The following is a 27,655-nucleotide window of genomic DNA, read 5'->3' as shown; positions in this document are numbered from 1 at the left end:
CGCAGTATGACCAAATATTTTATGCATTCAGTCTCTTTTTGGAACACAGGAATGTTAAAGGATGGCATTGCAGTAAACAATATCATAAAGTCTAAACAAAAGATACCACCTTTTGTAAGCAAGGTGGTAATAAACACTTTGTATTCATGTAAATAATAAATACCTCATTGTGAGGAAAGAAAAACCTTTGTCAAGGGTATACAGGAAATGTTCCTACCATTCATTATATAAAATAAATATTAGGTTCCACTTGAACACAAACTAAGTGCACAGCAGCATCCATAGCTCTCTGTCTAACAAGACACTTTCATCACTATGAACAATTAAACTTGATCACTGCTTTACGGTATCTGCACCCATATACAGTTAGACAGCAACATTAGTTCTTTTTTTCTCCCTCCTGTTTCGCACCGTGTCACTGCGTTGATGGATCTTCAAACGAACAAGGAGTCATCAGAGAACTGTAACTTCGAAACATTCGTTATCCGATGCCCTTAAAACATGACACGTTCTGTATTCATTTGACAGTCGCCACGTCTGGAACAGACAAGAGGAAGAATAAAAACTGACTCATTTCAGGTGGAATTATACATGACAAAATGCAACTGCATCTACAACTTGCTTGCACCGCTTAAATCATAAGGTACGTGATAAAAGGCACGCTGCTAAAGCGCTGATCGGCACAATTTTATTTTGAAACTACTCATTAGAGGTCTAGAATTTATTTTGAAGGCGTTAATGCGATAATTGCACAAATGTCGACAGTGATTTGGTTTGTGAGTAAAAAGAAAAAGCATTCAAACAGTTGCTTGCTCGGATGGTTTACCTTTTGCAAACATCATATAGCTGTAAAATATTTACAGTTTAAAGTTATTACATTTTCTTATTTTTTAAATCTTATTGAACACCTAAATTGTAATATCAGTGCATATTGTACATCTTACAACACCTCAATTTTACATTGTATATTTATATTCCTTACCTCATTGTGTGGTATACAGTGATGAAAATCCACCATTTCTGAGACTAATCTTTCTGATCTTGTTGTGTAGAGTTGTCTGGGGATCTGTGTAGGCAGGCAGTAGAAAAGCTCCGTATTTACAGTGTGCTTCAATAATGTATTATTAAAATAAAGGCACTTGAACAGGATAAACATATAAAATGCAAATGAAAGCAAACACTTAACTATTCAAGGGTCTACTCCAGGAGATTGTACCTACAGCAATCAGCACACAGTTCACTGTTAAAACTACACACAGTGGTTGGGTTTTTGTTGTGGATCATGCGGTTAACTCTTTCATTTTGTCGATAAAAGCCTCTGAGTGTCTACTGAATATACCAGAGGATGTTCAGTCCCAGTGAATGATTTAATCTGCAGTATAGTTTTGACATTGTAGTGTAATTCGTCCACCAATCAATCCATTTTCTTTTGCTCATCCAATTGAGGGTCACTGAGCCTATCCCAGCTGTCATGGGTTGACATGGTGGCTGCACCCTGAGCAGATTGCCAGTCTGGCAGATATTTTGAAGATACATCAGAGCAATTTTAAATACAAATGAAATGTCAGCCTAGATTAAATGCATGGAAGGATGGAGATCAACCCAAAGTTTGCTCTAAGTTAAAAAATACTAACGTATTTGTTAGAACAGAATTGGTTAGAGTATTTTAGTTATTAGTAGCCGAAGAGCTGAGGTTAGTAGTTCAGTTGGTTTAGTCTTCTGTGCGACGCAGCACAGTGTACCTCGATACTCAGATGTATATTTTCAATGGAGGCAAAATGTTCTTGCTCAGAGTGTTGAGACTGGGAGGAAGCAGAACTTGACGGGCATGGTAATGTGGACACGTGAGTTAAGACACCATCGTCATTCTCAAATACTGGGTTCTCCCTCAAAGTATTCTCAAAGGCATAAGGGGCAAGAGTCTGCCTACAATGTAAAGGAGATTATGAATGCTTTTGAAACAGTAGGCTATACCACGAAAAATGGCAAAATGGTCACGTATAGAAAAACAAATTACAGAAAATGGGGCTCATACTTACACCAAAGTTACAGCCTTTCTGGTTTTTATGCATTTCTTGTTGATGAATATTAAAATGCCAAGGATGGCGCACACAAGGCAGAGACTTCCCACAAGGCAGGTTACAATTAGTGACGGGTCTACCGGCACTGACACCAGCTCATTGCAGCGTTCCCCATGGTAGTGCCAATATTTACCCACGGGGCATCTAAAAGAGATGAGAAAAATGCATGCAGTTATGCACAATATTTTAATAAAATCCTAATATATAATAACTGGGTACTGTTATGGCCAAATGTGGCCTTTCTTATTTCATCATCAGTTGAGCAGAAAACAAAATCTGTGACGTTTCACTTGGAAGCTGTTACTGCGAACCCAAAATGTGGGGTTAAAAGAGCTTTCGATTCAAGTGATACATGTCTTGCATAGGTTGCAAAAAACAAAACAAGTACAAGAAACAAGAGAGTGGGCAGGAATATAAAAATGTCCAAATCAATGCTTTGGTACGTTCTGAGAACAAAAAGAGCCCACTGTTGAGCTTGGCCAATTAAAAAGGCCTGGAAGGCCACGCGAGATAGCTGTGTTGGATGATCACTTGGTAAAGAAAACCCCTTAACAACCTCACCCCAAGTCAAAAACACTCTCCAGCAGATGGGCATGTCATTAAACAATCTTCCACAAAGACACGACTTTATGAGAGCTTCGCCACATAGTGAAAACCATTCATCAGCCTCAAGAATAGAAAGGCTATTTTTGCATAGTGAATAGCCTTTCAAAAACATCGAAAAAAGCCAGATGACAGATGGAATTCAGATCAACGTGTAACAGAAGGATGCAAAGAAAAAAGCACGGAAGCAGACCAGAATGGTTAATGAGGTACAGCACCTGTGGAACATGCATGGCCATGCGTTCCAGTGGGACTCAGTCACTGAGTGTTTAGTGACGAAATGACAGGAGAACCTAAAAAAAGCTGTTTTTTCTACTCTGATTCTGCCAAATGCAACATAATTCATTGCATGGAACTTGACATTACAGTGACCTAAAACACACTGTGAATGCACTGTGAATTCTGACAGTAATTCTCTGCAATATAGTCTATAAAGTTGCAAAAACTTTCAAATGGTATATTTTTTTCAAACCCTGGGGTCAAAGAATTTCTGTACTTAAATGTGCCATTTAATTTCAAATCTATTACTGTGAAATACAGAGCTTATATTATGAAAATTGTGTCGCTGTCCAGATTTGCAGACCTAACTGGAAGTTAGAAAGAAGCACCCTTCAAAGGTAATGACATTTTTCATAGTAGAAAATGAGAAATTTGCTTTCTTTTTCCTGAGACGTGTTCAAAAGAGTTCACTATTGCTTTCAGGTTCCCGTGTCTCAATACATACCTCATGGCATACGTATAAATTTGCATAAACATCAGAAATTCTAAGCTTTTTATTTTAAACATACGTAGCCTTCTTGATAAATGACTGAATGATCCTTGCGTTATGCCATTCTGTATGTTAATATCCCAATTTGAAGATACATTTGTAAACAATTAAAAAAGCCTTTAAGAATTGGATGCCTAACTATAATAATTGTTATTAATAAATACACATCTTCATCCTTACTGCACTGTCTCCAGATGAATCTCTTTAAATTGTGTTAAACACAGTTTTAGAATTCAACATTTTTCAGCAAACAGCTCTCAGGAGATGGATGTCCTTGAGTACACCACAAAGCAGCACGTTTACATCAGCCTTACAATTCAGGATAAAGATAAAAAGAAAAGAAAATCAAATGAAAAATAAAAACAAACATGGTGGATTTCCAACTTCAACGCTCTGAAAGTGACATCAGGGATCAAATCCAAACACAGCTAAAAAAAACAAAAAAACATAAGGACCTAGTATAAACTTTAAGGTCATTTTGTTTGTGCTTTCTATCATTTATCAGCTTGTGTGTACCTGCAGGTTGCTCCATGGCCTGGGATTATTTCACACAGGCCTCCGTTCAGGCAGTAGTTTGGCTGCAGGGTGCAAGTGCTCTGACAAGGCAACCCGTCCACTGTGCTGTAGCCCGGATCACACAGACACTCTGCCTCGTTGGTCCAACTGTTTATCACACAGCGTGAAAACTCATTGCAGGCCAGGAACTTGCAGGGGTCTGCCTGGTCAGCTAAAACCAACAGAAACAGGAAAGAGAGAGGTGAAAGAAATATAGACAGAGGGGTGAGTGTTCACTAGCATTAATGCAGTCGTGCCATGTTTGCAGATTCAGAGGGGAAATAAGAAGGCATGCTGACTGATATGACAAGAGGTGTCTGCTTCCTGTGTCGTGTGCTTTTAATATGGCTCCACGCAATCATGAACTCACAATACGCAACACCTTTGTTGCAGTCTGTGAACACAAACTCTGACCTTGTGACATGGACAAGCATAATTCAGTGCATGTGCAGATTAAGGGTTTTTGTTCCCTATGCATTGCCTGCATATTTTATTCACACAACATGGGAATGAACTGTGATCTCGCTTTTGCTTGGAGACACACAAAATTAAAGGTAGTGTGTAAAGTTTTGCCACTAGAAATCATTAGATTTCACATTGGAATCAGCTGAATTCTGTTTTCTTGCGCCTTCCAATTCAAGTGCATAATACTATCTACGGTGGCCCTCGAGGGCAAACAACTCTGGACTGTCAGTTAGCTGTTTACCTCAGTTGTCACATTGTTGGACTCAAACATTTAGTGAATAAACTCTCATATGATATGAGATGTAATCAAACTGGGAAAGTGTGATTTTTAGGACAGTTGAGCCTGACATTAGCTAGAGCGTAACATTAGCGTATAACCAACTCTTGTTGTTTAGCTAGCTTTATGACAGCTGTCTGGAGACAGGAAGGGTGTATTACAAAAAGTAATTGCAAGAATGTCAGAGATGAATAAACAAGTTTATTCATTTTTCATGTGTTTTAGTTCTGATTTCAGTTCAGGAGGTGAGACTTGAGGATGGGAAGGGGACGATGTGGAAATGAGAAAAGAGTTTGAGCAACAGTGGTGGAGGAGTAACACATAATGAGAAAGAGAGGATGGAAATACACATGCACAGATGTTAAATGGTCATATATAATTTGAAAGAGCTATTTGTGATCTTCAAATTAAAAGCAGCTTTTAAGGCACACTTTATATGCACCGGTCTCTAGCCACATACATACAGTATAACATGCAATTAGGTGGAACAGCCACTGTATTCAAAATGGCAACACAACAGCTTCCGCAAACTAGCCCTCACCTATGTCATGGTCAAGGTCATGGGAATACATCAGTTTGTCAGAACACATAATTACACAGTAATCAGTGTATACTTATTATTTATTTTCTACTAAATGGAAAGAAGAAACAAATCAGAGCAGTGGAAAGCAAGAACATCTCACCTGGTTCTATTTCCAAGGAGCGACTGTCAATTTCAATATCAAGCCTTTTGGAAGCTGCATTACAGAAGTCTTCAAGCACGCAGTGCACTGCTTCTGTGACATTATAAGGTACGGGCTTGTCCAGTTTCATCCTGCTGTTTACCACAACACTTCCATTCCTGAAGTTAAGAATTTCCAGCTGCTTAAATCCCGTCAAGTTGGACTGCAAATATGGCAAAAGCTGTGGAGAATGAGAGGAAAAGCATATTCATTTCTGAGAAGCTCCTATTTCAGTATTTGATTTAGCAATTCTCTTTCAATGTTTATTTAAAAGGCATTAGTAAAGTTAGTAATCTGAGGGAAAAAATCCCACAAATGTATTTATTGATCTAAGAAGAAAAAGGGAGTTCTTCACTTTGATTTTTGGGTGTAATTAAATTATGCCAGACACGTGCCACCCTATGTCAACAAAGAGCTGTTCCCTCCTGAGATTAAGTCCCGGGGGAGGAGAAGTATTTAATCCTGCCACTATGATACAACAGCTTTTTCTTCTTCTTCTTTTTTAATTTGCTATTCAGGTCACTTTTTACAGTGTTAATGCTATGAATAGTTCATAATTAAATTTTGATGCAAGCATGAAATCCTGGCATCACTGCTCAGGCTGTGTAATTAGATCCAGAATAAAATTAGGGTTATGTTTATAGGCATTAGTATAGGAACACAAATCATGCTAACTCTAGTCGCAAAACAGTCAGAAAACACAGGGACAAAAATGATGCACTTACAACAAAGCTAACTCAAGTCTATCTGTAATATATACTGTACTGTTTAGTGAAAGCTTTTATCTAAAGTGCCTTAAAGTAACACAAAGGCAGACAGTAAATGTTTATTGGATCCAGTATCTGTGCATCACTACAGCCTTACTGTGGTAACACTGCCCCACAAACAAAAAGCACAGGAGAAGCATAGTCAAGACTGATTTGAGACCAGTATCCTTTTTTTTCACATCCATTGAATAATCTGTTACATGCTAGCTGGGAAGAGGCCTTGGTGCTATTCCTACTTTTTTTTTACCACTTTTTCCTTTTAGCTTTTTTTTTTTTTAATGCCATAGCATCTAATTAGAATCTAATCACAATGACACAAAAAGGAAAGAAAAAACTACATACAGCAGGCCTGCTTAGCATATTTAGCAGTAACTGCAGGGTCATTCCTATGTTGGTTCTCTTCCTAAGATGTTACATTACCTAACTGACCAACGATGTTGTTGAGCTGTCATTAATTAAGGTAATTAAGGAAAAAGAGGTGAGGAACCCAAGCAGCAACTCATTTAGAAATCCTATCAAAAAATAAAGTCCATGTAGGTCTACAGTTGTGATAGATGACTGGATCAACACTGATTAAATCCAATCAATTGACTTTATTTCTGTTTGGTTTTTTTTATTTTTTTCATTCATGGTTTGGGTTCAAATAGAATATTTCACAGTGGTAACCATGCAGCAGAAAGCCAAGCAGAAAAACCCGATGACAAACTTCTACACTGAGTAGTATTTTCTCTAATTAAAAAGCTCTAAAATCTCAACAGCTGGATTGATTGTCTCAGAAAAACATTATAGTGATGCAGGAACAACGCTATGTTGTTAGGTTGTTCTCCAGATTTACATGATACATAATGGAAACATGACAAAGAAGTATGAGAAATCTAAAAAGGGTCATGATCTCTCGAGTTCTACATAAATGTGATGTGTTTATTTACTTCAATTTTGGTATTATCAACAACTCAAAGTGCTTTACACTTTAATTAGAGGACTTAAGCTACGGCCACCCGCATATGCTCCACGGGGTCCCGAGCTCCCCAGGATTATATTGTATGGTACGTAATGGGAAAGGGTCCAGTGTTCCAAGGATCTTGCTTTATGTCAGTATTTGGACAACGCATGAGAACCATCAAAACATAATCTATAGTTGCTTATTGTGTATAACAGATGTAAAATGATAATGCTGACCCAAACACAATGGGAGGATGCTGGTTACCAGAATATTGAACATATAGACCCTGAGAACAAAGGATTCTGGGAGCACAGATAACTGCTATTCCTTTGCCACCTGACACTAGGGGGATTTATATCAGTTAAACTTGTTCAGTTGATGGTAAAAGTGTTAATTTACAAATAAATGCAATAAGGTAACTCATTGGTCCAAATAGCCAACAAAACTCAACAAGCACAAACACATTGGCTTCACTGCTTCTCTGCTCCCTTCTTTTAAAAGGCAGTACACAACACAGCACCTGCCTGGAACTCTATATTTACACAGCCATGTCTTAGCTTTAAGTTAAAGTTAACTTCCCGTGCAGACATGTTTAAAATATCCCTGCATACTCAGACTTTGCAGTCCAGATAAGTAAGAAGCCAATCTTTTGGGACTTTGAACCAATGATTGCAGAGCTGTTTAGGCAGGAAGGAAGTCAACCAGCTCGAGTAATGGGCCTACATCAATGTCCATCGATCTGAACCACTCTCCTTCAAGCCACTCCATGTTCACTACAGATGAGGCAAACATCAAACCACCACAGTGTGGGGGAGAGAGATTACGATGCTTTAGCAGGCCTGGCTGTTGAGAGGGAGATAAGAGGCCTTAAGGAGCTCTGCTCTGATCTGGTTATTTCACTTATCATTGACAAGCAGTTTACTCTCAGCTAGCTCCCTATAGCTAACAGTCTTGCAGAGAAGGAAGGTGTAGCTACTGGAGGGTCCACCATCCAGAACAAATACACATGCAGACTGTTGTTTGGTCATCCATTTGTCTCAATGCAGAAAATCGTTGAGTTATAATCGCCCACTTTAGATGACCAATCCAGCTATATTGACTTTCATGCAAGGTCAAAGCTTGTTTCTTCACAAGAATTCTCACTAGAGTCTGTACTGAGACTCTAGAGATACTGTAAATTGTTATGTTGTATATATACACTAAACCTTTGCAGGATGCATGGCACAAACTATAATTTCATCAGTTTGACACAATCACATTTGCTTCTCTGAGGTTACACATGTATCTACTGGTTCTTGCTTTGGAAAACCCAAATGAAACATCCCTTCATCTGTGTCAAAAGTCCCAAGAAGTATTTCGCTTCCATAAGTTTTTAATTTTTTTGATTTGCAGTATCAAACTAAGTCCCTCCAACCTCCATATCCAGTTTTATTGGTTGCTTCACAAACCAGTAGGTACAGGAGTAATGGGGGAGTGTGGTAAAAGGTATGAAGGCACTGTAGGCTAATTGTTCATGTATATTTGAACAAAACAAAGAAAACACTGCGTCCGTTTAAATGGGCTGCATCACATGCATTATTTGACATTTCTTTGTTATTGTTTCAGTGATTTATAACCCCGCCTGGATACACTGGGGCCTGTCTTTATTTAAAAAGCCCATTTAAAGGAAGACTGTAAAATCCTAATGGGTGCTGACAAAATAATATATTAAGTATTGTAAATACTTACCAGTGCAATCATCTGAAAACAGCTAAATACATTAATTAACAAGGAGAATTGCAGAAACTGGGGTTTGGGCAACCATTAAAGATTGGAGATGGAGTGTTGTTTGTGTTATTGTTTCAGGATTTTTATACATATTTTTATATATATATATTTATATATTTTTTAAATACACATGCTCACATTCCCTATGCCCACTGGCATGACTGCAAACACACAATCCAGTTTGTATTGCTGCTTCTTCTCAGTTTGATGCTAAGGTCTTTACATAACACAGAACGCAGGGCTCTTCTGAGTGAGCCTAAAAATAACTCGGGGCAAGCATCAAAACTAAACAGAGATGTCAAGTGATGCTTCTTTCTGTGATGTTTGCAACAGGTGCAGGTTTAAAGAGACATCGTCCTCATGTACATACATGCCAGCAACTAATGTACACTTCTTTTTTTATGGAAAATAAAATATATCCAGTTCAGACACACAAATATCCAAATAAAATAACATAACATTGTCCAGCTTGTGATTGGCTTTATTTCATTTTCTCTTGGCCAATAGTGGTACATACATACAGTGTGCCTATTTTGACAGGTACCCATTCAGTATAACTGATGCAAAATGCATGCAGATGTCCATATAAACTTGACTGCCATCACACTAAGCAGATGGAAACCATTAATAGCATAATGTGTGTGGTGCTGGAACTGACTAGAATTACCTAAAGCTTCTTACCTCGGGTCACAACCAATGACTAAGGCAGACCAAGGTCCCATGATTCACACTACCCCGAGCTAGGTTGCTTTCTAACATATACAAAATTCACAAAGCTATGTGACATCTCTACTATATTTTCTTGGCCCACTTATTTACTATTTACTCAGTCACTCTCTGGGTTAATCTTTAAGGCCCCAAACAAGCAAAAATCACACATACCAATAAATAAATGACAATGCAAAAATAAATAGCTAACTGCAGGAGACTTTCACTGCATACTGCATTTCCCAGTTTAAAAGATAAAACCTGAAGAAGTATACACTTTACACGTAAATTTAAACTCACATGCTCATAAATAATAACAAAGCAATGTCAGCTAGTAGCACATTTGCAGTACTTCCCACAAAGCTTGTAAGCACAGATAACTACATAGATGTTTTGCTTTCAGTGTTGTACTTTAAAGGAGTAGGTGCAAAGATTTATATGACTCTCTCTGATTTAGCTAGCTTAGCATAAAAATGTAGGATCCTTAAAGTTTGCAGACAACCTTTAAGAGCTGAAATGTGGGGAAACAGCTAGACTGATTTTATGAGTGGTGATGTGATGTTCTATTACTTGGTTGGGAGCAGTGACCTCAAGTGGCAAATGGGATATGTTGTGCTAAGCTAGCCTGACACAGATTGAGCAATGAAGAAAATCATTACTGGTTTTTTATCGAGAAACTTTTGAGAAACCCATGGCCACCCCTCTGTTTGCTGCAGAAACCAGGGGTATGCTGACAATGAGTCAAAGAGAATCTAGACTTCAGAGTTGTACCAGGAAGCAAGATTAATAGGTAAGATAAGTAAGCTGAGGCCATGCAACAGGAGTTTTTTGTGTCACAATGGTGACTTTCTTTTAGCTTGGCCACATCACCATGGTCAATTATGCCGAACACATAACCTAGACAGGAGAAGGTTATTTCTTTTTAACATGATACGCCCAATGACTGGTATCAATTCTCAACTTAGAGAAAATGTTCTATCTGAAAACCTGTTGCGCTGTCTGCACAAAATTTCTCATGCCTGGTTTTGAATTTTACATATTCTACATTTAAAATTTGGGATTTGACGATTTATTAAGCAAAGCGCTAACAAAAAAAACTATCAAATTTGCTTCATAGTACATCTTGCTGTAAAAGCAAAACTGCAGTCAAAACATTAAGGCGAAACACACAAAGTCAAACCCCCTAAACAGAATCAGACTTACAGATAAAAACTTTATGCATTATAGCACAAGAGTCTATGGTTTACTACAAGGTTGAAAGTAAAGCTTAAATTTAAAGCTGAATAATTGAGAACTGTTAGAAATATTAAGTAATGTTATGATTTTTTAGTTACTGCATTTGGAAAAGGTTAGTTAGGAAAAGGAAAGACTGTGCTTTCTCTGAGGCATTAGAATTATATTGCAGTTCCAATATGGAAAAAAGTACCGGTATGGAGGCTAAAGTCGTCTGTCTCCTAAGCCCAGATTTACTGGAAGCTCCAGGGTTTGGCGAATTTCTGGACCCAGAGTGCTGTGTCTGAGTGAAACAGAATCATTTTACCACCTTGGCGATTGTTTAAAGCTTTACCTCACCTTACAAAAATAATGAAAACAACAGTTAATAATGAAAAATATAAATTTTTATAATTCATTACAATAATGTTTTGGGATTAAAAGCTGGTGTGAGGATAAGGCTTGTTGCACTGTGCTTCCTCACTAATATAGAACAACAAAACACCAACAAAAGTTGGAACAACAACCTTTTTAAGGTGTTTTATATAAAAAGTAAACACATTCTTAAAAAAAAAATCCTGATTTAAACATTTGATATTTCTCTTCATATAGGGTTTAATTGATTGGCAAATTATTCAGTTGTGCTTTTATTAACACAAAGTGACTCTCAGCATTTTTGGAAACATGGTTGCACTTTCTGAAACTTTTCATCTCTGAGCTACAAAAGCAAGTATGAGAATGAAACATGGAGAAGCACGATATCAAGCACAAACGCTTGTGTACCTACCAGTTCAAGAAACGTATTCTCCAGTGTCTTATACTCAGGAGAGCTCTTGTTGAACAGGTCATCAGAAAACATCATGTTAGTGACCCTCAAGCTAAAGAAAACCACTAACTCTTTGCTCTTATCCACTGCTGTCATCAGAGGTGTGCTGGCTTGTCTAATGATTGGGGCAGCAGTGGACTCATATGGGCGTTCTTCAGACTCTGAGGCGACTCCACTACCGCTTTCCTCTTCATGGGGCTTGGACACCGACTCTGTACCATTCTGACTCTGTCCTCCTTTCTTTTGACTGTTTGAACTCTCAGCAGTAAGGTCCACTGAGACCGGGGCTACTCCACTGTGCCCTCCACTTGACTCATTGGCATCCTCAGGGGCTTTGCTGCTGTCCACAGGGGATGGCGAAGACTTCACATCTGTTTCTGGTTCAATGCCTTGGACTTTGCCCTCAAGTGATGATGGTGTGGAAACTGGTGCTGCTGTTTCTGTGATAGACATCTCCGAAATTGGGATGGGGTAAGTAGGCAGTGATAGGTCAGTCAAAGCCTCAGCATCAGTCACAAATTCTTTAGGTTGGAGGTTTGGAGTTGTTACAGAAAGGTCCTCATCCTTTTGATCTGGATGCTCATTCCCCCCATCAGCTTGTCTGGGTTCTTGAACGTAAAACACAACAGGAAAAGGAAGAAGATATTTTGCATTTAAATGTACTTGTACACTTATTGTTATGTATGACCATAACTGCAATACAGGCAGAGCCAGGACGATACAAGGAGTGATCAGCATGAGCAATCATAGAACTTGAGTTACATTAGTAACTATAATTTTCTAGGAGAGCTTTTATGTGGAACCATTCATCTACATGTCTGTGAAGGTTCTCAGTCATCCAGATCATCGTAGTCAAAGGAGTTTGCAAAGAAAAGCGTCTGGACTTCTTTAAGTTGCTTGAAGACGTTTCACCTCTCATCCGAGAAGCTTCTTCAGTTCTAAGGTCAAATGGCCGAGAGTCCCAGATTTAAGTGACCATCTTTGAACAGAGGCGGTGGTTTACGACACCAACTGTCTGCCATCTATAATCCAGTTTTGAGTTCCCTCCCCAGACGCCTTAACGCCCACTCACATCCTGGGCCATCTGACCTCAGGAATTCACATGACAAGGTGGGGCCAGGTTTCACAATGAGCTCACCTGAAACCCTGGCTGATTAGGTCCCACACCCGCTTTCACACCTTGGCGCATGTGATTAGAGGATCACCAGGGGGTCCTTTGTCCCTCTTTGGGGGGATACTCCCACTGGGTTTAAATCTGGGACTCTCGGCCATTTGACCTTAGAACTGAAGAAGCTTCTCGGATGAGAGGTGAAACGTCTTCAAGCAACTTAAAGAAGTCCAGACGCTTTTCTTTGCAAACTCCTTTGACATTCATCTACAGCAGTTATTCCCATGTGGATATCTTATAATCTTAAATAACTTATACAAAAAACACTTTAGCAACAGTGCTAATATTTCTCTTTATTTTGAGTATCTGAAGTTTACCCCAAAAAGCATATTATGTATAATTTTTTGTGGTGTACTTCCACATTAATTTGTTGCATGGAAGACAAAAATAACTAGTTGTCTAGCTGCACCACTTGCAGGCGACTTATGAATCACAGGATGCTGTTTGAGCCAGATCTTGTTATCTCCCTGCTTTGATCATTTGACTGTATGTCTGAGGCCATGCCAGTCACATTTATTTAATACCCTGATTTGCTGCTGTTGCTGTTAGCCAAGTCACTTCAGTCATTTTAATATTCACTCCATGTTCCATTTCATTAAACCATAGTTACTCACAGCTCTCTTTTTTCTTTTATTGTTGTGTCTTCTTATAATTATTACATTTATTTTGTCATTTAGAACAAGAGTAAAGAAACAGTTAGCCTTGCTTAGCCTACAAACTGAAAGTAGAGAGATTAAAAAGACAAACTATAATGCCCAAATCTCCCCAAATTTCTCCACTCATGTGAAAAAGAAAGTTTGCACATCACTCTTACACCTTCCATAGGAATTAGGCTGTAAGTAGCAGCCAGGTGCTGATAATCAAATGCACTTTGTTACTTGTTCATCAGCAACTTTCACAACCTCTGTAGACCAGAGGTTTGCTGGTCTTGTGCATTCAGGTGTGTTTTCAGATAATGCCAAGGAGGAAAGACATTAACAATGATCTTAGAGCAGCAAAAGTTGTTGCCCATTAATATGGGAAGTGTCATAAGGTAATCTTCAAACAATTTGAAATTCACCATTCTGTAGCGAAAAAGATTATTCCCAAGTAGAAAATATTCAAAACAACTGCTGGCAAATTCATCCCAAAATCAGAGCATGAAATGCTCAGAGAAATTGCAAAACAATCCCAAAAACTGTCTTTCAAACTCCGCAGGCCTCAATTACCATGTTAAATGTTAAAATACATGAAAGTGCAATTAGAAAAACACTGAACAGATATGGATCCTTAGGAAGGGTTATGAAGAGCTTTGCAAATATGCATCTGAACAAATCACATTATTGTGAAATAATATCAACTATGATATCATTTATCAGAGTAAGCTAGAGTCAAATCTGAGGCAATCTGTCCGACAGCTAAAGTTTGGCTGAAACTGTGTCATGCAACAGGAAAATGTTCTAAAGCACAGCAGCAAATCTATAACACAATGGCTCCAATGAAAAGAATACAAATTTTACAGTGGCAAGAGGTCTACAACTTAACCTGACTGCAGTGCTTTGGCAGGGTTTTAAACATTAGTGAACTTAAGTGGCATTGTAAGTTTTCCTACTCATTCCTCTAAATAATAATACAGCACATGTGTTGTGCATCATTTTATATACACATTTCTCTCAATGCCCGAGGACATGACATATTGTGTCTCTTTGGAAACTCGTCTGGAATTTAAAAATCAAGTTGTTGCTGGTTTAAGTTGGCCTGCACAGCATGAGAATGTAATTACTTGACCACCGGCAGGTTGTTACTTAGTAATGGGTTCTAATATAATGTATCCTCTCAGCATGAAAAATCTCCATGTGCACAACTGAACCACCACATCTAATTGTACTGACATTCCTATTTCCTCTGAAATAAGAATGTTCTGTACAAACAACTGGGAACACATTTCATATATTACTATCTGTATTCTTATTTCCCTGCCCTTTTCTGTTAATTTAGCAAATTTACCAATGGTCTTTTTTTTTTTTTTTAAATTTGACTGTAAGCTCCTCTTTACTGCTTTTCTTGCCTGGGTGTCTTTTGTTTTTCGATCCTCACTAATGTTGTTTATGTATCTGAGCTGCCCAGCCCTTAACAGCAGGTCATCCTTCAACAGCTTTACCACCATTAAGAGAAACAAGATATAGAAAACCAATAATGATGGCCACATTGTTGAGTTGCTCTGAGGTTCTTCCTGTTATTTGTCAATACCTCTTAATGGAATCCCCACTACGCAGACTGGTGGGTTAATCAATAGAGCTTTCACTTCTTGAAACATCCCGCTTTATAAACATTTAACCTGAGGAAGCCTTACCTTTTGTCACCTCCTCCTCTGATTCACCCTCACCTCCTTCTTCATGTTCAGCTGATGGTATTTCCTCCACCTCTGTCTCTGCTTCCTCCACCTGCTCTGTGAGAGTCTCCACTTTTGCTCCTTGTGTAACGGCTTCCTCTGCAGCATCGTCTGCGGACTCCTCTTCTACAGCTGCCGATAAAGGATTCTCCACTGTGAAGGCAGAAGTGACTTCTGGGAGGATGTTGGGGATGAAAGGCACAAACGTGTGTGTTTCTGGTTTGACAGTAGAAGCTTCTGCCGTTTCAATCACTCCCAAGGTGGGGAAGAAACTTTGGGTGAGAGTGTTGTCCTCTGTTGGTGCCTCTGTGGTGTCATCCTCGGATATTACGGTCTCAACAGGATTCAAGTTGAGCTCAGCAACTGGATAAACTGTGGTTACTGAGAAGGAAGTGTTAAAATACTTCAATGTTGAACACAAACTTAATATCTAATTCAGGTAAACGTGTGATATTTTGCTTACCAGCCTCAAAGCTTAGTGTCTGTATGTCCAGTGGTAGTGATGTCTCCTGCTTTAACGCTTTTACAATGATGTGCTTTAGTTTGGGAGCATTTACATCTTCCCCTGTGTTTGTGACATAACCCTCAGGTTCCTCATTCAGCTCTGTTTCTCCATTAAAGACCACAGCATACCGCACAGACACATCCTCCAGTCTGAGCAACAAGACAAATCATGTCAGAAAGCCTCACAACACACAGACTTCAGTGGTAATAGTTGTTCACTCAGGCAGAAATTTCAGAGCCAAGAGCCAAGAGATGAAACAGAGAAGGAATAGCTTCTCTCGAGACATAAGCAATGAAATATTTCAATAAAATCTATTTTAAGGGAAAACTAAAGAAGGATATGTTTTCACTGTAATCAATGTTTCCATTTCTTTGTTCTTATTTTACTTTTCTTTTTTTACTATAAACCTAATTAATCCTCATTCAACTCACCGAAATCCCAGAACACGTATCTCTTTGAATCCTGGAACTTTTTCAAACACATGAAGCATCTGCAGAAAAAATGAAAAGAGCATCAAAATAATTAAAACAAATGTGAAAGAAATCCTAGAATTTTCTGTTGTTACTGTAAAAAAAAAAAATTAGAGCAATTTCTAACTTGGATTTTTGGAGGATTTTGAATCCAGCCTGGACGTTATGGAGTTCATAACTATGGCAATCATGAGGCCTATATGGAAGTTTTGTAATGCCCACAGTGAACTAAAGTCAGCATTAATGCAGTTTTCTCAATTCACCAGATTTAACATTATTCCAAGATCTTAGGCCTTATAAGCTATCTGAACTACGTAAACAGCTTCCTGACACTACACTTACTAAAAAATCTTTCCACACTCTTTGCAGCCCCATGCAGAAAAATGCATGTTTAGAATGATGCACAACACATCTGCAGCATTTTTATTTAATGGAATGGGACTTTCATGCATTCATACAGCTTCAAACTGTTGGAAAAAGCTGATAAAGAACATGTATGGTACTGACAGGATAGTTTAGGACTCTGTGGAGTCCTGTAAAAAACTAAGTACCTCATGCAAGCTACTGAATCACCTCATGACTCAATAGCTGCAATAACCACCTTTAGCAGTAATAACTTGAAGTAATCGTTCTCTTAATGACTTTATCAGTCTCTCATATCGTTATGGAGGAATTTTGACTCACTCTTCTTTACAGTGTTGCTTCAGTTCATTGATGTTTGTGGGCATTCGTTGATGCTCAGCTCTCTTAAATTGTATTGAGATGTGGACTTCGATGAGGCCATTACAACACGTTGGTTCTTTTCTTTATCAGTCATTCTGTTGTTGTTTTGCTGCTGTGCTTAGAATCACTCTCCTGTTGCATGACCCAGTTTTAGCCAAGCTTTAGCTTTTGGAGAGATAGCCTCACATTTAACATTAGAATATGCTGTGTTTGTTTCTCATCGAATGTGGTGCTGCAGATTGTGATAAATATAAATATCGCCACATATCTCATGGAGATGAAGCTTTTGGTGTTTTTTGCTTTGTTTTTTGCAATTTCCATGAGCAAAAAAATATTGTACCGTGTTAACACACACCTGAATGTTTCAGATGTGCAATCTGTCAAAACTTGCTATTGATCAGTTCATTAGCTGCTACTTACACTCGTAATTCCTGTAGAAGCCGTAAGAGTGTCTTTAGTTTTTCACAGACCTGCCCAAATAAAACTTTATTTTTCAGCTGACTGTTACGCCTATTTCTTTAACGAAATTCTGCGTTAGTGGCTGTTTGAACTGTGGTGAGAATCTGTCCCGGCCTTCTTAATTAGAACTTACTATTCCAGGCTCATGCTCATTTAGAAGTCTTAAGTCCTTCAGTTACCCTTAAAGCTGTTAAATCAATCAGGGTGTGTGTTAGACCTAACGCTGCAATGTAATACAAGCTGGCAATCACGAATACCTTGTTACATAACACTGCCATTAAGAAGGACTTTTGTTTTTAATGACAGAATAAGACGATCACAGGAGTAAGATACAGAGGGGGACTTGATGCTTAAACTCACCCTTTGTTTGAGGTCTCGGGCGATGTCATTGTACTGTGCAGTCTCGGGGTTACTGAGCAGTTCGCTGTATGTCGGATCCACGATGGTGATCCTGAACTCAACAATATACTCTTCATAGATTTCTTTCATCATGCTGGGGTTTATCTCTTTAACCTAGCAAACCAAAATCCACAAGGCATTTTTTTACTACTAATTTAAAAACTGAAACTTGACCATGAGTTAATGTTCTAGCTGTTATAGTTGACCTACCACATCAGCCTCAGTTGGAAGGAGAATCACAGGCGGAGTCCAGGTGCCTGACACAATAAAGCAACATATAAGTTAAATCGTGATATCTTTATGAATGTTTTATGACGCCCAAAACGACACAACTACTCGCCAACCAGTCAGGAAATGCATATTTTTCCCTAGCAACTGTTGGTTGCCAACCGATTGCCAACCGATCTCTCGGCGTGTGTGGTTGTGGCGTAAGTCAAGTCTGTCATGCTTCAACTTTAACGGTGTTTATCTGTCAAACTCACATTCACTTCCTGGCTCTTCAGTCCCAGATTCAGTTCTGAAAATTGAAGAAAAATACTATTAAAAAACTTCAGGGATCTTCACCATTTTTTTAAAATCCGCAACATTCTTCTATTTGTAACTGAGTGTAAAAACATTTGCTGTTGCAAAAACAACATATATTAAAAAACTGTCAATCTTTTGGCAATTACTAGGCACTTTACACAGTTATACAGAAGAAAAGAAAAGCCTTTCCTTTCAGGAGTGTAGCTGATTCTTCAAAAAATGACTCCACGCACAGAAAACACTTTCAAATTTCAGAGGGAAGTTTACCTACCCTTCATTTTCCTCGGCTACTCTCTGGAAATTAAAAACAAACACACACACGAAATGATATCAGCTATTACATTACTATTACACCAAACAAGCACAGAGTACAAATGTATTGTTATGGAAAGTGGACTTCCACACTCACTCTGGCGACCATGTCCAGGTGCTCCTGAGAGCTGCTGAAATTCTGAGCCAAGTCATCCATGCAGAGGTTTTCATGCTGACAGGTGTAAACCCAGGCCCTGTACTCTTCTGAGTTTGGCACTCTGTCCAAGAAGATCCGAAAAGCTTCCCAAATTGCTTCCTGACAAACTGAAGATAAATCACAATTTTTTAAAGTACTACCAAAAAAGACACCATCTAATCTAATTTAAATCAAAATGACAGGAAAAATAAATAGACAGGAGGTGAATTCCTGCTAGAAAACAATTACAATACTCAGGCTAAAGAGGCTTGTTGATATTAGTCCTGCCATCTGTTAGTATACAGAGCTAGTCATGATTTAAAGGTTACAGTTGGCTTATTATGACCTTTGGGGAGGAATTTCAATGGAGTTTTACATATAAGCACACATACAACAGTCCCTCATAGATGTATTAAATCACAAAACAGATTTAATATGAAATAATAGAGACCGCAACAAAAACAGTATTATAGCTGTTGTTTCATAAATGTCAGAGTGTATATTTAAAAGTCATTCTGTGTCTGTGACATTTCTGCGAATATTAAAATTATAAACAGAAAGCTATCCCGAAGCGACATTATTTTTTATCCGCATCTGCAGCTGAAACAAGCACCATATTGTTCAATAACTTGATGCCTATGGGAAATTTGTTCATTTCTGTAATGATTTGAGCATCTCCCATACACCAAATTAATCTGCCTCATTTTAAAATCATATGCCACTGCAGCTGTTTTGGGACAGTTGAATAACCAATTGCAATGACAAAGGTGGCAATTTTAGCTTATTAAATCACTGATAACCCATCTTTCTTACACAAGGGATTTTTGCAGTGTAGCAAGACTCTAAAGATTTTTTTTTAAATATCAAAATCATACCATGGATGAGGGAGTATTCAGTGAGATTCATTAAGATTTAGAGACATAGCACCATTAAATCTATTGTGGCAATGTGGTCTGCGACCAAAGCAATGAGGGAACTTAGAACAAACTCTTTTGCAAATAAAAAAAACAATTTGATGTGATTTAAGTGCAGAATTTCAGCTTTAACATAAGGGGAGAGGCTCAAAGGTAAAAGAGAATTGGCCTGGTAACGCCTGTCTTCTTGTTGTTCTATAACAAATAGACAGTGAAAGATCATTAGTTTATTTCAAGCAGTGAACTTGTATTTGTTAGATGTTCACTGGAACTCTAAATATAAGGTCCAAAGAGTGTCGATGCAAGTGAAGGGGCCATCATTACAACGAGAAAACAAAATAAACTCTTCAGAGAGATTGCAAAAACTTTACCAGTGGTTCAATCAACAATCTGTTACATTCTTAAAAAGACTGAATTCGCTGGCCTGCTCTGGACACAGAAGATAGCTAAAGTAGATGATCCCCAAAGTCTTCTCTTGGTTAAGAAAAACTATTTCACAACATCTAACTAAGTCAAGAAACTCTCAACAAGACTGTCAAAATCAACAGTCAAGAGACTCCTTCATGAATACAGAGGATTTATAACAGGATGCAAACCACTGGTTACACACAAGGACAGGAAAGCCAGATTAGCCTTGCATAGTCCTGGAAAAAAACTCTTTAGCAAGACTAAATATAAATATACTTCATCGACTGTCTGTCAGAGACGGTCGCACGGGTATCTACAGCTTCCAGTGGAACCAGGTCACTAACATTTATTGATGATGTGGATCCTTGCAGAAGTATCAGGTGAATGTGTGGGACTATGTTTTAAAATTGCTATAATTTGCTTTTGTTAAAACTCCTGAATTACATGTCAGTCACATATCGATTGCTCTAAAATCCACTGGTTTAAAATCCTATAGACCTAGCTGACTAAACTTTGTCTTTACAAAATGTTTTGATTGGATAAAACATCCAATTTGGTTGCTGTTCATTCAACTGCTAGGACATCTCTGTTTGCCCCTTATTCTAATTCAAAACAGACTAAATGTTTCAGGCTTGTTATACTAATACACTCTGCTGTGATTAGGCATGAAGTAAATGTTTAAAGACTCCATGTACAGTATAAGCTTACACTAAAGTCATCTCACCTCTGAGTTTGTAATAGGCCCGGTGGCTGCCGATGACTGCTTTCACACTCTCCTGGGGACACACTTTGACACCCGTAGTGAAGATTGTTGACCTCTTTCCCCGATGTCCACCCTGCTCTGCTCTGACATTGGTTGCATGTGGGATTGGTCTGGAAGCTTCCAGAAAGTGTCGGTACTTTACATCCCTGAGTCCAGAAAAACCGTGGTCGTGAAGGTCTGCAAGAGTCACAAAGACGAAGTTATTAAGTCAGGTGGAAATGTTTTTACTCGCAACATGAATAATCAAACACTTCATGATAAGTGGATGTAATTCTGTTGACTGTCAGGTTGGTGTGAGATTTCTCCCGCAGCAGCACAAGTGTTTGTGTGGATGATTGGGATAATTAACAACTGATGGGTGACAACACAAAGGTAAAATTGCACTCCATGTACTAAATGCTCCAAAGTGAGTCACATACTGTGCATAAATTAGGTTTGCATTAAACAACAACGTGTTTCTTTGTTATTTGCATTTTTAACAGGTTCATTATTTCTTGCTGATGGGAATCCAACTAATCTGGCATAAGCGTATATTTGTTTTTTGAATTAGCCATCAATTTCCTGTTTAATATCACAATGAATTACAGACCTTGCTAAACAGGTTTGTCAGTCTTCACTAGTGTTACAGGATAAAATTTAGATATTTTCTGCTTCTAAAAAGTGAAGTCAAAGCACAAATGCCTTCAAAAGACTTCTGGTTCCATAGAAGTCATGACCTCAGTGCTTTCCTGATGAGTTTATGGTCTCAATCACTAGGTTCAGGTCATATTGAATTGAACATTAGGCTCATCTTGTAAATTATGATCATTTATCAATTATCAGTTATATTCAATTATCATCATCATGTGATCAAGAGTCAGATAAGTGGATTATTCAGGATATGTTTAGTGACTAACAGCTTGTCCATCACATGTCAGTAGCCAATGAGTACGCAGCTTCACAGTCGCAGCAGCAATGGCAAAAACACTGAGGCTTCATGATGGGACTTCACAAACCAATTGATGATATCCTGGTGGCTCTATTTTTCATACCGTCTATTTTGATAATGCTCCAGCTTTATATCATCTCATCCTAATATGGTCTCATCCAGGTTTAAAAAAATAAAAATAAGACAGAGACAGCCAAAATATATTTCACATGTAGAATTCCACATTTTAAAAGGTGGCTCACAAAAAAATCCATCCAGATTTAAAGAAATGCAATCCTGAAATGCTCTCGTGCCCTTTCAAATAACTCTTGTTTATCTTGTCATATCAGAAAATGGGCAGCCAGCACTCACTATCACCAGAGAGAATTTAATTTGACAGGTATTTTATCCAGCAAGGTGCCATCTGTTTAGTTGTGCTACGGTATGTTAACTGCTGCTTGCTTTACCGCTGCTTTTAAAGAGCATTTGTAGTGAAAGCATGTAGCATGTCTTTCATCCTGTTTTCCTTCTTTCACCCCAACCAGTCGCAGCAGATGGCCGCCCCTCCCTGAGCCTGGTTCTGCCGGAGGTTTCTTCCTGTTAAAAGGGAGTTTTTCCTTCCCACTGTCGCCAAAGTGCTTGCTCATAGGGGGTCATATGATTGTTGGGTTTTTCTCTGTATTTATTATTGTGCTATCTACTGTACAATATAAAGCGCCTTGAGGCGACTTTTGTTGTGATTTGGCGCTATATAAATAAAATTGAATTGAATTGAATTGAAAAGAAAATCATACATAGAGTACGTGTATGTTAGGACTGTATAATCCAAAGACAGCCTCTGTGTGTGTGATTTAATTATTTTTTTAAAGGCGCAAAGACTGATTCAAGCTTCTAAGTTTACTTCAATATGAAGACATCCAGAGATTAAATCTTGCAGGTGCTTGTTTGTGACTGGAAAAATGCAGAGATGTGGAGAAAGTCTTTCTAAGTTGAACTGACCTTGTGCAGCTTAACCCACGTTACATCACTCAGACTGGTGAGTGGCCAAAAGAGTAAGCGATAAGATCGTACTGGGCCACGTCCAAGTATGAATGAGCAGAAATGCATGTGTGTGGATTACTGTCGAATAAGGGTGTGCATGTATAGCAAACCTTAAAGAGATTAAATTTAGCTACAGTGGTTAGAAAAGAACAATTCTGCAAATGAAGGCATTGAAGAAATGACACAGATTCCCCTGTTTCCATGAATTATACCGCTGAGATGCTGCACAGAGGATGAGAGCTGCTCTAATTTTCTGATCAGTTTAATTAAATAATCTTTACGAGGTTCAGTGACACTGGTGAATTACAGGAAGGTAATTGTGCGCCATTACAAAAGCTAGTGTGCCAGTCAGTTCTCTCCAACACAGTTACCCCATTGAATAAAGCTATTTTAGAAGAAAGCACTCATTGTCGTGCCAGGTGGCAAACCTTGGAGGACTTCTTAAGAGAATAAGCTGGGATTTATGAGCCCCAAAACAGAGTCTGGAGGTCATTGAACCCAAACAGGAAACTGTGCCTCTTCAGGATTAGGAAAGAGAATGAAGAATACAGACAAATAGAAATAGCGAGTGTGTAATTACTGTTGCAGTTGTATTCGACTCAGAGCTTTTAGCTGAAGCTGGTACATTTCTGGGGAGATACAGAGAGTGGGCTATCTCAGTACTTAAATTTTGCATATTTATAAAAACAAACTGAGCTGTTCTGCACGTTGCACCAGTGCATTGTGGATCACAAACATTGTCATACGTGGCAGTTTCAAGAAGTGAGTTTAAACACTTGCAGTGAGTGGATACTGTACTTGAATTACTGTTATTGTGCAATACTATAAATGATTTTTATTGCAAAGCTGTTACATTTATAGAACATGTGTTGCAATCAAGCAGCTGGTAATGCTTTTGTACACTCTATCTTTGTCCACCGTAATAATTTATGTTAACTTCATTTAATTAATACCTTAGACTGTACATAGAAGATGGATACAGTATCACTATCTCCATCTTAGTTCTGCCACCTTATAAAAATAAGTTTCTACCGTCTCATCAGTTCCTCACTTATCATGTCTTCTTTGAAATAACTCAGACAGTGACAGGCCAATGCTTCAGTTCAAGGTGGAAATCCAGGTGACATCACTGTGGGTGTGTCCATCTTAAATATATAGTCCCAGACTGAGTCCTAGTTTCAGTCTCATAACCTATTTGAAAGTCATACAGTAGATTGGTGGGGTTTCCATAGGGTCTCCTATTTAGGTTTTGCCCACATGTGACCACTAATCAGGTGGCATTAACTTGACCGCAATTTGGGACGCGTGACAATCACTGTAGGTTCGAGTGAATAAGGTGCACCACACAAAGGCCTAGGGACCAGTCCACAACCATCAGTCATGAGGGGAAAATGATTATTCACTGACTGGTTGCTGGACAGTCACTGTTCCAGATGTAGAGACCAATTGGTGACTGCCTGGCAACAATCTGTCACTAGGGAAAAATTTCCCAAACCAGCTGATATAAACCTCCTTGTGACTGGTCGCTAGCTTATTGCTGCGGTCGCAGTTTGAGTGTAAGCGACAGACATCTGCAGACACTGTCTGGGTGGCCGCTGGGCTGCAGTAAGAAGTGCAACATAAACCAGAAATGGTGATGCTTTGGTTTCTTGTATATTGCCACGAATGCCTGTGTCTTCGTCTGCAAATTCTTGTTAACAACTAGCCTTCAAAGTAAAAGTTGTGGCTTAGTGCTGCAGCTTTTACTTTGAAGGCTAGTTGTTACAGAGCATGAAAGACCAACTACACGAAACCGTACTTGCAGTCTTCAAGCAACTAAAGCAGCGTTTTGATGCTGCACCTTCTTTGGAACCCATTTCTCCCAGTGAGTGTCAGAAACCTCTAACAACACATTTCCCCAGTAAGAAGTGGTTGTATCACGTGCAATATGCTAAACATGAGAAACCTCATTATGCTTTTGGTGTTATTTTTATGTAAATACTTGGAAGTTATAAAGAAGCCTTATTTAGACAGATGTTCATTACTTTGCATTTGTCAGTATGTTGCATGTGTAACTCCACTGCATAAATAAAACCCTTTGAAATGAACAGTACTGTTAAATCCAAATTTAGCATAAGACCAAGAAAATGCAATGAATGCTTAGCGTTGTAACCTGTAGCTTTATGAGGAACATAGCCTCCAGTTTAGAGACTGTCAGGCAGACTCATTGAACAAAATCGTTTCCAAACATTTCAGCAAGTTAAGCTGCCAAATCATGGTTTTTTTTCTAAGATTCATAGCATAACATTTGAATTGGTTTTGCTTGAAGCCTCATTTGCACATGCACAGACACGAGGGCCTAGGCAAAAGGAGGGAGCGTTGGCACGGGCCTTAATGCCCAGTGCATCCGCAAAAAGGCCCCACAGCAGAATTACAAGCCAGAAAAGATTAGCGTCCTGCGACACTGGGAACAGAATGGCTTTTGTTTCCTTCAGGATAATGAGCTCACCCGGGCACATCACACTGAACAAGACAACCAGTGCGGATGAAAATGTTATCCCTGTTGAAATTTCACTATCTTTCTCAGTGAACACCTATTAGATGTCATGACCAGTTTAATTCACACTGAATATTCATGACCTTAAGAGTGGTTCGCTGTCTGCTTGACATTTGCTTGACATCTAAAAATCAAAGATCTTTCCGAGGGTGAACTGGCATTTTGTAGCCTGCCGGGAGAGTACTTTAGGTAACAGAGTCTCACGCACATAAAACCGAAACACCCTGTTGCTCCTCTAAATTTCACCTCTAAATTTGCTAAAAAACAAACAAACTTGCAGGCAGATCTTTGCATTAAAGGATAATTTGTCACTGGCCAAACTTAAAGGAATGTGAACAGTCACTTTCATTTTCTAAATTTCAGTAAGCTATCAATCAGATGCATCTTAAAGAAAGTTTCTTCATTCTACAAGATGATTCTTACCTTTGATTTGACTTGCTTGGAGGGTAAACAGACACAAAGTTAAGAATAGTCCCGACTTCAAAAGCATGATGGGCTAATTTTTCAAGTGTAAAGTTATCATTTGTAAAGAGACTGTGGCAAAAAGCAATAAAATCCAGAATCTCCTTATCTCGAGTCCTTTAGCAGAATGTATAAAAGTCTCCTCATCGGTGCGTAGGAGTTCTTGGCAGGCACCAAAACTCAGCTTCTGCAATTGTTAGTTCCTGGATGCTGTGGGATCCCAGTACACTGCAGAGGTGATTGCATGAATGGACGAGCAGTGGGAGCAAGGGAGGGAGGAGAGGCAAAGGAAGAGAATCCGGGAATAGATGATATTTTGGCTCAGGAGTTTCCTTCCATGCTGTCAGTGTAACAACAGTGACAAGGTTAAAAAAGCAGGCTCTGCTTTGAGCGTAATCTCTTTACCTTCTTCTTGCTGCTTGTAATCCTCGAGGGGGCCACGTGGCTCCCTGGCCTCATCCTGTTAGTCACCTTCTGGACCCTCGTCTGTCAGCTGAACAAAAGTGGGGATCTGCCAACCAGCCCAGACCAGATAACTACTCCCCGCAGTTGCTGGGGCTTGATCACTCACGACCAGCCTCTTTGTGTTTTTGTCTGCCTCTATGTGCAACTGTAAAGCTGCCCAACTCTTCTTCTACCTCACCTTTGGGTGCCCTCAGCAAAGCCAAAAATATAGATGTCAAGAGAGGTCAGCAGTTTGTTTCTGTCCTACACACCAAGCTACCAGACAAACAATGTGCTTTGTTGCTGTTCTCACTGCACAGGCACGTTGAGCCTCTAAGACTCTTTTCTCTAGGTCCCGAAGAAGAACATTACTGACCTTCCTTCCCATTACCAGTTCGGTAATTTACTTGAGAGCCTTTTCCTATGGTGTGTTTTTGTTCTTCGGTTGTAATCTGTGACTAGTTCTTCTTGTGTCCCATTCCATGATGATGTGACACTAACAGCTGTGAAATAAGCAGCATCCTTGAGATGTGATGACTGCACTGAAGTGAGTAGGCCTCTCCTGGTTTGGTGTACCAGGGTGGAAAGGCTCTGTGTTGTTAGTCTCCACCCCCACCCACATATTTTAGTGAAGAGGATTAACTGCTGTTGTTGGCTGTTAGAGTTTTTTCTTTCCTTCTTTCTTTTGCAATAAATAAGCCTGTTCATTATATTCATAATCCATCCAGGCACTTTTTGTACATACTAATCTGAACAAATGACTTTTTCTCAACCTTTCAAAACAAAAGTAATCATTTATTTTTGCTTTTTCTAGGCACTGTACCCTAGACATAGTTTTGTGTCTAAAAACAATTTAACATCCATCAGACGTGACAGAGATGTTTCCAAAAACCTGTCGAACAAACATCCAGTTTGTAGTCCGACTCCTTCCCCAGCATTTTTTCCCAGCTACTTGTCACTACACATGGCTATCTGTGAAATGATTGCGGTCCAACCAACCATCAACAACAGCTTGGTGAGAGCGCAGTCACGGGCTTTGCAGAGCTACTAACAGGCAGGGCATCAATGTGCATGCAATAGAAGGTAGAAGATCAAATGTCTTGATCTTCTTTTTCTTTTTCTGTAAGATTCTATTTCAAAAAGGTAAATAAAAGAGAAACTGTGTTGTTAAATCTGACTGTTCCAGGATGTCTCTCCAGTTTGTGACACTGACCTGAATCCTTCATGATAACACGAAAGGTAAAGTCAGAGATTCAAGGTTCAAGGTGACGATTAAGAAGTATTGTTTTTAACATCTGATGTGAGATTAGAATAAACTGAAAATAAAGCAAAACACTGTCAAACCGAAGCATTGTTCATGCATAAAAACAGCTAATCTTGGAGCTGGGACTTGCACATTAATAATGTATTTCAGCTC

General features: G+C 38.9%; 1 protein-coding gene across 1 annotated transcript; it reads right to left on the bottom strand.

The window, feature by feature from the left end:
* impg1b (interphotoreceptor matrix proteoglycan 1b) lies at positions 1–26,092 on the bottom strand. The gene is made up of 18 exons (XM_039603646.1): positions 25,756–26,092; positions 20,810–21,025; positions 18,725–18,891; positions 18,587–18,609; positions 18,273–18,307; positions 18,001–18,047; positions 17,752–17,904; positions 16,171–16,229; positions 15,698–15,888; positions 15,196–15,615; positions 11,657–12,303; positions 11,084–11,173; positions 5,434–5,653; positions 3,970–4,180; positions 2,040–2,225; positions 1,743–1,926; positions 983–1,066; positions 1–537 (listed from the first exon to the last, which is right to left on the bottom strand). The coding sequence occupies exons 1-18, from the start codon at positions 25,820–25,822 to the stop codon at positions 454–456; spliced, it is 3,084 nt and encodes a 1,027-aa protein (XP_039459580.1). The 5' UTR covers positions 25,823–26,092; the 3' UTR covers positions 1–453.
* Between the last annotated feature and the right edge of the window lie 1,563 nt (positions 26,093–27,655).

This window comes from Oreochromis aureus, linkage group 19 (genome assembly GCF_013358895.1).
Source record: "Oreochromis aureus strain Israel breed Guangdong linkage group 19, ZZ_aureus, whole genome shotgun sequence".
Classification (NCBI taxonomy): domain Eukaryota; kingdom Metazoa; phylum Chordata; class Actinopteri; order Cichliformes; family Cichlidae; genus Oreochromis; species Oreochromis aureus.
The sequence above is the reverse complement of the archived record's forward strand: the minus strand, read 5'-3'. Positions and strand labels throughout refer to the sequence as shown.